The 15,181-nt window shown below is 34.3% G+C and overlaps 1 protein-coding gene across 1 annotated transcript; it reads right to left on the reverse strand.

Moving 5' to 3' along the window:
• Positions 1 to 2,503: 2,503 nt before the first annotated feature.
• LOC149415793 (uncharacterized) lies at positions 2,504 to 14,944 on the reverse strand. Its single transcript, XM_089641704.1, has 4 exons — positions 14,887 to 14,944; positions 14,541 to 14,753; positions 14,104 to 14,256; positions 2,504 to 2,568 (listed from the first exon to the last, which is right to left on the reverse strand). The coding sequence occupies exons 2-4, from the start codon at positions 14,692 to 14,694 to the stop codon at positions 2,504 to 2,506; spliced, it is 372 nt and encodes a 123-aa protein (XP_089497830.1). The 5' UTR covers positions 14,695 to 14,753; positions 14,887 to 14,944.
• Between the last annotated feature and the right edge of the window lie 237 nt (positions 14,945 to 15,181).

A 15,181-nucleotide genomic window follows, 5' to 3' on the forward strand; every position in this document is an offset into this window, starting at 1 on the left:
ATACTTATGATAATTATTGGTAAGTTCAAATGCCTAAGGCAAGGAATTCATTTGGGGTTTTTTAAGGAATGTTTAGACTATCACGACGTCATATTTCCCATTTTATATATTATTTCGAAGACATTGATTAAAATTATACCTGATTATAAAAACATGGACTTCGTGACTTCTTATTTGGATAAAAACTGAACAATAATACCGATGTATCTTCATATAATATAATATACATATATGGAGTCATCTGACCATTGACAACGATTGTAACAGAATATTCCAAGTGAAATCAAATAATCAAAGCTCATACAAATTAGAATTCCATGTTCTGTTACAGGTAAATTGGTTAGGGCTTGAACTAATTATCAAACGCTACCACAGCAGTGATATGGATCTACTTAATCCAGAGAATGTTTCCATCAAGACGGAACCAGGGCTCAAGGAAGAAGGTGGATGTGAAATGCCGCATACTGATATAAACTTCGACCTCCCAGATGAAAAGAAGGAATATTTTCATATTTTGGAGAGTACTGGGACTGCTTGTTAGTTGCATTGCATATTTTATCTAAAATATTTTGAGTTGTCAGGCCGACGAGACATGTGCTTGTTCACAACGCCCTCTCTTTCCGTAAATACGCCTATTTGGTATTTATTGTTATTGTATCTTTGCCGGAAACAGCCAAACTACAACACTTTTTAAACATAATATTTTGTTTTCAAAAAATACCGCACAAGAGTCTCAACTGCTCCCAGCCTCTTGTAGCAATTGGATAGAATCGTGAGGCTGTAGGTTACAGGAAGGAGATATGCAAGTGGAAGGTTCTAAGAACCTTGCTCTTCATATCTGGTCACTGTTGTATTTGTTAATTGATCAATGTTTTATTTGTTAATGTGAAACCCGGATGATACGGAGAATATTTTCCGTATCTTTTAAAGGTATACATTGTGAAATCACAATGGTGATAAATCATTTCAAATTATTGGCGCACGCCGGGATTTGAATCCGTGGCCTCATGATTGCTAGTCGAGAGTCTTACCCCGACCGAGGAAACCGCTATTGCCATCGATAAGTTCCCATTTCCTCAAGTTTTCACCCCATAGAATTCGGGACGTGATGTCGGTTATGCGTAGTTATCTGAATTACAAATTTGTTAATATTGATGTAAGTAAACTTGACTCCATTGACTTTTCCCAACCAAACTTCGTACCGAAAGTGTCCTTCTTGAAGCACCGGTCTGTGAAGTGGACATATGGAGTCATTGTTTTTTCTTAAATTTATCTTCAAGTCTCTTAACCTAACTCTTGCTTCTGTATCGTTAATCAATCAAATATTTCATCGTTAATATTCTAATAAGTTTATTTTTTTAAATGTTTCTAGGCAGCATTATTGTGGAGACAGTTCCCATAAAGGCCGAATTTGGACCCGCGGAAGTAGATAAGGGGGGATTTCCTTATAAAGAAATTGACATAGACCTTCCGGATGTTAATAAGGAATACTTACAAAGCTTTGAAAGAATTACCCAGACGGCAGGTAAAATCAGTTTTTTTCTTTAAATAAACACTTTGTTCCGTCCCATTTTGTAAGATTTTTGGTACCTACTTACTGTCTTTTATAAACGTATAATTTGTAAATTTACCAACAGTTCTGAAGACGCATCCTGTGGAAAAACGATTCTCTTGTCCCCATTGTAACAACTCCTATTCTCATAAGTCAAAATTCAAAAGGCACTTACGCACTCATACTGGGGATAAACCCTTTTCATGTTCTGAATGCAACTATTCATATTTTCGAAAGGAACATCTGATGAGTCACATGCTTACTCATAGCGGAGATAAACTTTTTTCATGTTCCGATTGCAATTATTCATGTTCTCTAAAGGGAAATTTAACGAGACACATGCGGACTCACAGTGGAGAAAAACCCTATTCGTGTTCCCATTGCAGCAATTTATATTCTCAAAAGTCACATCTGACCAGCCACATGCTGACTCACAGTGGAGGAAAACCTTTTTCGTGTACCAACTGTAATTATTCATGTTCTCAAAAGGGAAATTTGACGAGACACATGCAGACTCACAGAGGAGAAAAACCTTATTCATGTTGAAAACAACTACTCATGTTCTCAAAATGGACATTTTAGGAATCACATACCGAACGACATAGGAGAAAAACCCTTTTTTATGTGCCCGAAAGGACCATCAACTATTTTCATGTTCTGACTGCAATTATTCGTATTCTCGAAATGGAGAGATAGATAAATCTGTAGGTCAGTGCGTCTAGGAGTGACGGATGTATGGATTCTTTCCTCCCTCTGGTATATGAGTGACGTCAAGGCAGGGCCTATGACATCCTTGTGATGCTGTATGGAGGATCTTTGTAAGTAAATGAAGTTCTAGGAATGAAAGCTGTAGGAGAGGTCGACAGGAATCTGAGGGTATCCAGGAGTTACGCATATATTATTCCATCCCTCCCATTGCGGGGCAAGGGGCTATCGGTCAAGCGGTCTCCTTTAATCGGCTTCTCCCAATCCGCCCCGCCACACTGTTGGTGAGCAGACGCATCCGCTGCCAAGACCTGGACAAACCTCAAACCATTAATCCGGGCACTCCTGCTAAAACAAATATAGCTAACCAATTGGGGTTGGTTACAGAGCTTTTTGCTATCCAATAAATGGTTCCAGGGGAAGTCGTAACCATACCCGCCTATCAAATTGAAAATTTCCACCACTTTTACTAACACATTTCGAAAGATTTGTTTCTTTTTAGAACTAAAGTAATGAATTATTTAACAAATATATATTTGTTAAATAATTCATTTCATTATTTGTTTTTTATCATAGTTCCAATTTAAATATGATAAAGTTACCTTTTTACAGACCAGTTGTTTATACTCGCTGTACCCCGCCATGCGTTGCTGTGGCTGATTATGTCTGTACAGAAAGAGAAATAATAGCGCGTTAGCAATAAAATTTACGTCCAAGAGATGGTGATGTTTTGTTGGTTTATTAAAAAACATACAAATACACGTTGAAAATGCAACGTTGCCACAAAATTTCAAAGCAATCGGTGAAGAACTTTTGGGGATTTAAATTTGGAACAAACAAACGCTTATGTTTTCATTTATATATAAAAGTGGATTAAGCAAGTTGACGATAGAATAACATTTATATTCACAGTGATTTTCATAAAATTGTAAAGTTTTCTAACACAAATGTTACTGATACAAAATCTGTTCATAAGCGTGAAGGTCTATCGTTTTTCAGTTCCTACTTGAATAAATTAGTAAAAATGATCTGTTTATGACTAAAAAGGTTTGTGATTACTGATATTTTATTTTGCTAATGTTGGGATATTCCCTCCTTGTTGCTTAGGGTCAATTGGCAAATATTGATAACGCTATGGTAATTATTGTTATTACGGTTCTCCATTTATTTGGGTTATTACGTTTTCATTTACATACTTAAATTACAACACTTTTCTCTGAAGTAAAATTATTCTAAGTGAATTTTGAAGATTAAAATGGATATATTAATGGTTTTTGAACATTATGTTCCAACTGTTTATTCATCACATATTTACGAACAATTTTCTTCATTAGGCGACTAATTTCTGGTGATTCTAATCTATCTAATTTTTGTCGTTTTGCGCAAACATAAAGATTTTGAAATCTCTATATTTATCAAAAGAATGTTGTTTTTCTAGTAAATGCATGGCGACGATCGATAAAAACCCTTTTTGACTAACCCAACTCGCTGTCCTAGTTCGTGTATGTTCAATAGTATGTATGTCTATATGAATGGCAATAAACTCACCTCGGCGAATGTAGGTTGTTACCTGGGAAAAATTTGCGTAAATAACATTGCGTACGCCGATGACATGGTTATTTTGTCTCCAAGCATTAAAGCATTGAGAAAGCTATTAAAGATATGCGAAGAATATGCCGCTGAACATAACATGGTCTACAACTCAACTAAATTTGTGTTAATAGTATTGAAAACGGGCGCAGGCCCTACAAAAGTACTACCCGTCAGCCTAAACGGCACAAAAATAACTGAAAAACCGGAGGTCAAATACTTAGGATACATCGTAACAGCGGAGCTCAATGATGATATGGATATTGATCGACAGAGTAGATCACTGTGCATCAGAGCAAATATGATTTCTCGACGATTTAACAAGTGTGGCCCAAAAGCAAAAAGGCAACTTTTTAACACATACCGCACGAGCCTATATACCTCGGAGCTGTGGACCAACTTCAACAAAGCATCTCTAAAAAGAATGGAAGTTCAGTACAACAATTCCTACCGAATACTTTTTGGGCTGTCCTGGTACTGCAGTGCCACTGAGAAGTTTGTAGAAGGGCGTACTCCCGGATTCCGAGCACTAATGAAAAAACGGATCACCAGCTTTGGAACACGACTAGCCACGAGCGAAAACGGTCTTGTGATGGCAGCACTGCACTTCTGGTAGGGACCTATTTACAAGCGATGGAGCCAAATCCTGATGTCATAGATAAAAAAAAAATATATGTATTCAAATATATATTTTTTTAAATATTTTTTCTTTTTAAAAAACTTTAATCTAATTGTGTTTTTTTTTGTATTATTATTATTATCTTTTGTTTTCGTTTATTGTGTATGTATTATCTTACAATATTTTTTATAAATACTTTATATATATTCTATGTATAATATGGAGCTCGTGGGATTGCACCACCCTCCCCGAGATCTGGAATAAAAAAAAAAAAAAAAAAAAATAGACCTTTTTTTGCAAAACTGAGTTATGAATTCCAATATGTCCATTAGCCTATTGCGCATTAATGCTAATAAAAAACTATTTTTTGGTTTTTAAGTGAGATTTTCAGCATTTTTTGAGTGCCAATACCCACTCACAGAACAATTTTTTAGTTCTTATTTGTTCGAACTCCCGGATATTGAACATTCAAACACTCAACGTTATGAATACAATATTTTTTGAAGTTCAGAGATATTTGTTCAACATCCCGACGAACGTTGAGGTCTTGAATGTTCAATCTCCACTTTCAATCAATCAGGAGCCGGCTAGTTAAAATGAGCGGCCATGTTGATTTTTACTTGTTTTCTAACAACTAAATTGTTCCACTAAAAATACGTTTAATTGCGAATATATACTGTTATTGAACTGAAAAATGACTTCACCGACTCCAGAATCAATAAACCTTAGACCAGTAGCTCAAATAGAAAGGTAAGTCTTAAAATTATGTATTTATAGGCTTTTTCACCACATTTTACATGTACTTCCTGAATTTCCTTGGCAAATATATAAAGGATGCTTCTTGTTATTTATTTATTAAATTATTTATTTACACCCTTAGGGCTTTTACCTAAAACGAGTATTAATAAATTATATTAGTGCATTAAAACTTATTTTTTCTTCAAGAAATACAATTAAATAGTCAGGACATGGAAATGTGCAAGAAGTCGACTGTTCTCATAGTCTGATTGAAAAACATCTACGACACATATTTAGTCCGTTATCTTTGCTAAGATCGCTGATGAAAACAAAGTCCAAATCTTTCAATTTTGAATTCATTCAATTATAATGTTTCGATTTTTTGTCTTTTAGTCACATAAAAAACAATAAATATATAGCGCAGACCCATAACCCAAATCGCGTGAAAATATTTATAATTTTAGGATTTTAACAGATGAAAGTATTTAAATAAATAATATATTACTCACGATAATCAACATAAATAATAAACTCACGCAAATAAGATTTTCGAAATAAAAAAAAAATCTTTCTAAAATAAATAAATTTAAAAAATTACATTTCTCAAATGTAGGTAACGAAACAATAAAAATAAAAAAAATCCCACACTCATTTCAAATAAAGAATTACTAATTAATTTATTAGATTTAATACCTACTGATCAGTTCCAATTTTCAACTGAAAATGAACTTGAATAATTTTACACAGCAGTCAGGATTTTTTTTAATGGAATACCGCACACTGTCTCAACTGCTCCCAACCATCTGGAGCCAGTGGGGTATCCACAAATGGGGTATATTAGTATATTGTGAGGTTGAAGGTAGTGCGGAGGGGAAGGAGATGGAGAGGAGAAGGAAAGGAAGAAGGGGGAAGGAGAGGAGATAAGGTAAGTATGTACCTATTCAGATCTGGTCACCAAACACGGCTAAAGCCATTTCAATTCTGATAGTGGTATTTACACCATATCTTCCTCTCTGGAACATGCCGCAAATAAACTATATGTTATTTTAAATGAATAATTTGTGAAATCACACAAATGAATCAAATAAACTTTACTTACGCACGCCGGGGTTTGAACCCGCGACCTCCGGATCTCTAGACAAGAGCGTTACCCCATGGACACGGAGGTCGTAATACGTACTATGTAAGAATATTTGACATCACGCATGCACCGACAACCGTAAGTAGTATATTAGCGGTAGGTATCTTTGTACTTTCTCGTTGTTTTCAAACTTACATAATATTTTAATGATTTATATAGAGCAGTTTTTGTAAAAAATCACCTCACGGGCGCTGTTTGTATCTTTGAAAATAATACTTTAAGTCAACCACTACCTAAGATAAAAGTAAAGTGTTTGAAATCTGAAAATCACCCTGTACTTACAATTTACCACTAAATGGCTAATTGAACAAAAAATACCTCAAACTTATGGGAGCCGAATTGTTCAATTTTGAGACGATATGTTATATATCAAATATATCAAAAATAATCATCGTCATTTTCAAGCCATTTCATCGTTCACCTTTAACCCTAGAGTGGGCGCGCTATGAGCATTTTGCCACCCTCTGCAAAAAACCGTTGATGATTCTTAAATCTATTGCGCGTAAACTTTGCGCTTCTTAGTAGCTGCCCCCGCTATCGTTCGCAACCCGTGCCGAAAGATTGGACGCCATCGGTACGCGGGGGGCTGCTTGACAAGGAAGTTGTTATAGGTCTCGCAAGTTAAGTTGGCTTCATCACAGTACTCACACAGATGCAAAACTTACATGCAGCGTGTTTCGATTTAAGATTGAAAAAAAAAACAATTGATGATTATTTCACAATTGAGAACTCTAAGGACGGGTTGTTTCGGAGAATTTGAACAATTCATCAAATTTCAACGTTCATTTACGGGTTCTGTGAAAGTCCTATTCAAATTCTGTTATTATATCATTATAGGCTAGTTGCTTGACAGAACTGAAATAAAAACAGAACTAAAAAATATCTTTCACAGAACTTGAAAATTAACTTTGAAATTTGAAGAATTGTTCGAGTTCTCCGAAACAACCCGTCCTAAGCCAAAGCGTGTTGAAGTCGGTCACATAAAACTTATTTTGTTTTACGACATCGTTATTGAAATATTGAAGTTTATCATTTTTTTTTCTAAACTAATGTGATAATTTTCAGGATTGAATTCAAATGGGTAGGTATTCTTAAAAAAGACAATGGTATTGCTAACAATTCTTAGTCATTTATGTAAGAATGCTGTACATAACAAACTTCCATCGATAATGACCCTAATTCACGGAAATTACGGCAATTGGAATTTATACCTAATTGTTTTTCGGGGAATAATTATTATTCTGACCAGAAATATTTATTTTACAAAGCATGTTTAATGTTAATTTGATATATTTCCTAGAAGTATAACTAACCCACATTTCCAAAATTTTATCGTTTCCTAGAAAATTTATTTATCTATTTTAACGAAGGGATGGTTTCTTTATGTCTTTAAAAGAATCGCAAAGATGTGATTTTTTTTACAGGGTCATTTCGGAAAACATCAATAATTGCATTCAGAGTGAATGAGTGGTTTCTTCAGTGAGATCATAAGTAGGAGATTCTTTCCATACCATTTTTTAGAGAACATTTATAATTGTATAATTAGAATGTACACATTTATAAACCAATATATTTATGACATATGAGTTCCCAATGTTTATATGACTAGATATTTAATTTTAAATAAAGTACTATAATTTTTAGAATTTCTTAAGAAGTAGATTTTACACATTTATAAACCAAGTATATGACAAATGATTTTTTATAAATATTATAGAAGTATAATGTAGAATAACTTAAAAAAGTAAATTAAAATGAAAAATTTTATAAAGTCGACTGATAACCAAAGTTCCTTTGAACAGAGTTCAGTAAATATGTCGATTTATAATTCTTTATTTGTGTTTTACTTAAATCCTCCAAAAATAACAATTAACTAAATTGCAGTATTCTTACTTAAAATAGTCCACAAAAACGAGCGGCAAAATGCTCCCCACGCTTCCACTAACGTTTTACGGAGAGACGCGCCCACTCTAGGGTTAAGTCATAATATGGGCATATTATAGCTTCAATTTTCGAAAAATGATCTCTAAACATTTCCTGTTACACATTATGTATAAAACGAAATTACCACAATCGAGAATTTTTTAGAATTTGCCTATAAATACAAAAAAAAACATCTCCTGTAAAATTTTCCAAATGGTCTATTGAAAATACAAGCATTAAGGCAGCAATTTGTCAAACTGAGACAGTGCACTTTTGTATCTGCATGTACCTACAGTAATAGATATAAAAATATTATATATCAAATTGAGACATTGCACTTTCACTAAGGAACTGGATAAAACTATTCATATTTCGGAATATATTTGTCCCACTGTAATTTATTGTAATAAAATCGTAGATAAAATACCAAATTCATTCTCAATTTAAATATCAGATTATTAAAAAAAAACTTTAATCAATTTCTACTATTAATTCATTTGCTAAATCATAAAACGGATGTTTTTATTTTATTTTTATTTTTTTATATTAACTCCACACAGGAGGCCCTGAAGAAAATAATTTCCCTCAGGGCCTATGTCATCTTTGGGGATGCTGTGTGGAGGGTCTTTTTATGGAGAGGAAGGAGTGAACATGGGTCTTGAAGAGTCCCATGTTGTAGGGGGGAGGAAACACAGAGGCCGGCAGTTCGTTCCAAAGCCGAGTTAACCGAAGCATTCGCCAGTGAGAACAATAATTTTGTATTCAGAATTATAGCTACTTTTTAACGTCTTTTGCGATATACATAAACAGTGGTATTGTTGTATTTGTGAAATCGTGTTATTAAAACATCACAGTGGAAGAAGTACCTATGCACCGAGTTAATTGCCTACATTTTAATCTATGTGTAAATAAAAAATGTTTTAATATTATCGCCATTTACCGAACACACGGATTTAACGAATATACTTTTATGCATGAATTCAGACACATTATTTTTTCAAAAAAGAATTTACAAAAACATAAAAATAATTGCCAATTTTAACATTAACATATCAAACGAAAATAATAACGAAATGAAAACTGATTTCATTAATTTTATGTCCGAAATGAATTTTATATTATGAATAAAAATGTATTCTAGAGAAATGACGGGACAACGTCCATTTTGTATAGATCTCATATGGTGAAACACAAAAGATACCGACAAATTACAAACAATAATATCAACAAATAATATTACTGACCATCACACCTGAATCCATATACCTACAAAAACTGTATATTAGTAAGCGTTCAAAGATGGTTGGAAAGGGAGACATGCAAGTACGAATATTAGAGGGAGCGCGCTAATACCGGGTGTGGCAAAAGTAATCACCCTATTGGAAAACGCTATAACTTTTGAAAATGGCGCCAAATGTCAATTCGGTTTTGACATTTGTGAAGTCAACAAACACAGAGTACGAATCGACAAGACATGAATCGGTTTACTCCGCAAGAACGCGGAATAATAAGCAGTACCAAAGTTTAACATAAACAAAAAAAAATACAGCAAAAGAACATTGGTTGATTACTTTTGCCCCACCATGTATTAAAAAAAGAAAATAATTAAGCGAAAATATTTAATAAAACACGACTCGATGGAAAAACAGCAAAAATCCTTCGACAAATGCTTTAGTTTTAATATATCGGAACACGTGCTTATGCACTTGCGTATGTCTTGATAATATATAATGATGAAATGCGAATATGTAACGATTTCTATGAACACGTGTTCTGACATCTGATAATACATTGGTATTTTACTAATAGCTTATCAGGAAACCATCAATTCATTCATTAAGGGCCTGCAATCCCGTTCTAAACCGGATTTCGAATAATTTGAAGAGATTCTGATCCGTATAAGTAACCTGTTATAACCTTGTTTTTGATTCATCGCTTTTCATGGCTCTACATCACTTTTTAAATTTGTGTTGAGTTGTCATCTTTATGTGTTATACGGTCACCACATTTTGTTTGCCTGTCTTGTGCTCCCAAAAGTGTACGGAGTGTTGCGCGTATGTTTGAATAGTGGTTGCTTTGAGTGCCGATTAGAAATAAGTAGGTACTTATGTATTAATAGTAGTTGCTTTGAGTGACGATTAGAAATAGGTAGATACGTATTTATCAATTTAATTTAAACGCCCCGATGGGCGTTAGCATTATACATATTTTACTGCATAATACAGTGACAACAGAAGGTTTAATTATTAAAGCATCAACACAAAAATAACATTTTTTTAATGTATGAATAGTGGTTGCTTTGAGTGCCGATTAGAAAAAGGCAGGAACTTTTGTAATTGTATGATTATTTGCGTAAGAAAATGAAAATTTCAGTTAGTTTAACATCAGAACACGCGTTCACAGTTTATGTTGACTCCACGAGAACGGGTTGTTTCTTCGACTAAGTTTTGTAGTCATGTGGAAAGAGTTTCCGGCATCTGTTTTTTCTTCTTCATATAATTAAATCCTTCCTACAGCCCCTACCTTAAGCCGCCTCTTAACGCTGCGTAAATAAATGACGATATAGTTCCCCTGTCTTAACACTGTACAGACAAGGACGCTCTTGTGAGGTGTAACATAAAAAATCATTTTTTTGTCTTAATTTAGTGACTTAATCTATATTATCATTATACACAAAGAGTGTAAGTGAGCGGGTGGATTAAATAATTTATTAAGTGCGTATACCTCGTTTCAGAGGTGTCATTTTTTTATTGTGACGAGTAAAGTTTAATGTATTCACGTAATTGTTGATTATTTTTAGACTTCTTGCATTTATGAATTGCTTTATTCAAATAATTAATGTGTGTGTTTCTTAAAATCTCGTTTTCGAGAAGATAAATAGTGGATCTGGGTACATGAAAAATGTTTTTCTCCACTGTGAGTCAGCATTGGCTCTGTAAAGTGCCCTTTAGAGAAAATGAATAATTGCACTCAGAACATAAACAAAAGTTTTACTCCACTGTGAACAAGCATGTGACTCTTTAAATTGCTCTTTTGAGAAAAGGAATTATTACACTGGAAACATGAAAAACGTTTAATTCCACTGTGTGTCAGCATGTGGCTCTTTAAATTGCCCTTTCGACAACATGTATAGTCGCACTCAGAACATGAAAAAGGTTTAATTCCACTGTGTGTCAGCATGTGGTTCTTTAAATTGCTCTTTTGAGAACATGTATAGTTGCACTCAGAACATGAAAAAGGTTTTACTCCACTGTGAGTCAGCATGTGGCTCTTTAAATTGCTCTTATGAGAACATGTACAGTTGCACTCAGAACATGAAAAAGGTTTTACTCCACTGTGAGTCAGCATGTGGCTCTTTATAGTGGCCTTTTTAGAACATATATAGTTGCACTCAGAACATGAAAAAGGTTTTACTCTACTGTGAGTCAACATGTGGCTCTTTAAAGTGCTTTTTTGAGAAAACGAATAATTGCACTCAGAACATGAAAAAACTTTTTTCTCCACTGTGAGTGAGCATGTGTCGCTTTAAATTGCCCTTTAGAGAACATGAATAGTTGCACTCAGAACATAAAAAAGTTTTTACTCCACTGTGAGTAAGTATGTGTCTCTTTAAACCACTCTTTTGAGAAAATGAATTATTGCACACGGAACATGAAAAAGATTTAATTCCTCTGTGAGTCAGCATGTGGCTCTTTAAATTGCTCTTTTGAGAACATGAATAGTTGCACTCGGAACATGAAAAAGATTTAATTGCACTGTGTGTCAGCATGTGGTTCTTTAAATTGCTCTTTTGAGAACATTTATAGTTGCACTAAGAACATGAAAAAGGTTTTACTCGGCTGTGAGTCAGCACGTGTCTCTTTAAATTGCTCTTTTGAGAACATGTATAGTTGCACTCAGAACATGAAAAAGGTTTTACTCCAGTGTGAGTCAGCATGTGGCTCTTTAAAGTGGCCTTTTTAGAACATATATAGTTGCACTCAGAACATGAAAAAGGTTTTACTCCACTGTGAGTCAGCATGTGGCTCTTTAAATTGCTCTTTTGAGAACATGTATAGTTGCACTCAGAACATGAAAAAGGTTTGACTCCACTGTGAGTCAGCATGTGGCTCTTTAAAGTGCTTTTTTGAGAAAACGAATAATTGCACTCAGAACATGAAAAACTTTTTTCTCCACTGTGAGTGAGCATGTGTCGCTTTAAATTGCCCTTTTGAGAACATGAATAGTTGCACTCAGAACATAAAAAAGTTTTTACTCCACTGTGAGTAAGTATGTGGCCCTTTAAATTGCTCTTTTGAGAACATGTATAGTTGCACTCAGAACATGAAAAAGGTTTTACTCCACTGTGAGTCAGCATGTGGCTCTTTAAATTGCTCTTATGAGAACATGTACAGTTGCACTCAGAACATGAAAAAGGTTTTACTCCACTGTGAGTCAGCATGTGGCTCTTTAAATTGCTCTTTTGAGAACATGTATAGTTGCACTCAGGACATGAAAAAGGTTTTACTCCACTGTGGGTCAGCATGTGGCTCTTTAAAGTGGCCTTTTGAGAACATGTATAGTTGCACTCAGTACATGAAAAAGGTTTTACTCCACTGTGGGTCAGCATGTGGCTCTTTAAAGTGGCCTTTTGAGAACATGTATAGATGCATTCAGAACATGAAAACCGTTTTTCTCCAATGTAAATCAGCACGTGGCTCTTTAAGGTGCTTTTTGTAAAGTGTACTTCCTTAGTGTGAAACGGCATGTGGCTCTTTAAATCGCTCTTTTGAGAACATGAATAGTTGCAGTCGGAACAGGAGTAGTTAGTATCGGGAGATACGAATAGCTTTTCCGCGAGATGCATCTTCAGCTCTGTAGACAAAATGAAAAATTTCATTGTTAAATAAGGCTCAGTTAAGACTAATTAGATACACTAAGTATAGATAAGCACAGTTACTTCATAAATATGATAGGATACTCAAAAAATGGATATCATTTACATTATTATCAGATTTTTTTAAATGTTACTAGGAAAATCGGTTTTACTTGCTGTCTGGGTAATAGTCTCAATGCGTTCTAAGCATTCGTTTTTAAGATCAGGCAGGTCTATGTCTATTTCCATATAAGGAAAACCCCCCTTATCTTCTTCTCGTGGCGTAAGTTCTGCCTTTATGGTATCAGCCTCAACATTAACGCTACCTGAAAAAAAAAATCAATAATACGTACAAGATAAACGACAAAATGCATTTTTTATTTAAAAGCTTTAAATTATTTTTCAACGATTGAGAACGCCTTTATAAACAATGAAAAGCGTGAATTTTGAGAAGAGACTGCATATTTTTGAGAAAAATAATAACTTGAGATGTCCGTTTCAGATCGTCAGATGCATGATTCAAGGAAAAATCTTTTAATCTTGAGAATCTTCAGTACGGAGTTGTTTTCAGTCAATGGAAACTTTGTAACCTTGATTATGACCGTGACCGATATATAAGTTGTAAGAGTGTAGTTATTTGGCAGTTTTCTACAAATTTTCATTAAAAAATAAACTGACATACAAACAGAACGTAAATGTGTCCTGTTAACACGATATTTCCAAACGGACATGGATTCCGAAAACCCGAATTTAAAATTCAACATTTAATATGTATGGAATGCAACTAAGTGACTGTCCGAGAACTCCCCGCATATTGCAAACATTCCTTCATTACATCTGAGAGGTCGTAAACAATATCCGTATACGGCATTTCACCTCCGCCTTCTTTCTGGGGCCCTGGTTCCCTGATTTTGAAGACAATGTAAATACACCCAGGAATAGCTTGAAATGTTAAATATTCCATAGAAAACAGGTTTTACCTGATATCTGGATAGTTGTTTCAAAACGTTCTAAGCATTCCTTTTTAACATCTGGCAGGTCTACGTCAATTTCCATGTACGGATATCTCCCTTGAGCGTCTTCTTGGGGTTTAAGATCAGCCTTGAAGGTAACTGTCTCCACATTATTTCTACCTGCATAAACAATACATATATTGATAATTGATGTACAGTAAAATGTATATATACTATTTAAATTTAAATATTAAAGAGTGATGATACCATTGATTCACCACGTAGAAGCAGGAATTTGCGAAAGAGACTTTAAAGTTTATTATCTTAAATGTATAAACAATTATGTCAAAAATAAGATAAGGTGAAACCTGAGGTCCTGTCTGCACGACATTTCAAAGCGGAAATGAATTTCAAACCTCCGAATTTAACATCCTACATACTTTTACAGGTGAAATTCAACTTACTGGCTGACCGAGTTCTCTCCGCATGTTGCAAACATTCCTTCTTTACATTTGGTAGGTCGATATCTATGTCTGTATATGGTTTATCACTTCCGCCTTCTTTCCGGGGCTCTGGTTCCGTCTTGATGGAAACAGTATCTGGATTAAGTATATCCATGGCACTGTTCTGTGGTGGCAATTTGTGATTGGTTCAAGCCCAAACAAATGTAACTGAAACTAAATATTGTGATAAAGGAACCTTTGAATATTTGGTTTCCAATTCTTGGTTCACAATTTTTGGGAACAAGAATATAATTAGATTATAAAATTTACAACTTAATATATAAATATAAAGATAAAACAGTATTACCTTATATTAGATCCGCCATTCGGCTTTCAACAGAATATCGGAAATCCATCTTTTTAAAATATGAGTATTTAAATCAATGCAAACTTAAAACTGTAATCTGCTAATATTATTGAGCGACGTATTTACCAAAACGGGCTACGCCAACGTTGTTCGTATTATTCAGAGAAGGGTTTAAAAAGTCTTCCGTACACAACTGATTTATTCAGTGCGCGATACGATCAACAACGGAAATTAGTGTGACTGACGTCTCTGCTATCGGACATTTGGGATTAGAAGAAGAAAGTGTGAGCAATTG

Source organism: Hesperophylax consimilis, chromosome 17 (genome assembly GCF_061612785.1).
Source record: "Hesperophylax consimilis isolate HC1 chromosome 17, BYU_Hcon_1.0, whole genome shotgun sequence".
NCBI lineage: Eukaryota > Metazoa > Arthropoda > Insecta > Trichoptera > Limnephilidae > Hesperophylax > Hesperophylax consimilis.

What these genes read in the sequence shown, in the direction of transcription:
- LOC149415793 (XM_089641704.1), bottom strand. Translation starts at nt 14,694, where the DNA reads ATGGATATACTTAATCCAGATACTGTTTCCATCAAGACGGAACCAGAG. An exon ending in GGAGAGAACTCGGTCAGCCA is followed by an intron (nt 14,257 to 14,540) that starts GTAAGTTGAATT and finishes TTGTTTATGCAG; the next exon opens with GTAGAAATAATGTGGAGACA. An exon ending in AACAACTATCCAGATATCAG is followed by an intron (nt 2,569 to 14,103) that starts GTAAAACCTGTT and finishes AGGTTTGTCCAG; the next exon opens with GTCTTGGCAGCGGATGCGTC.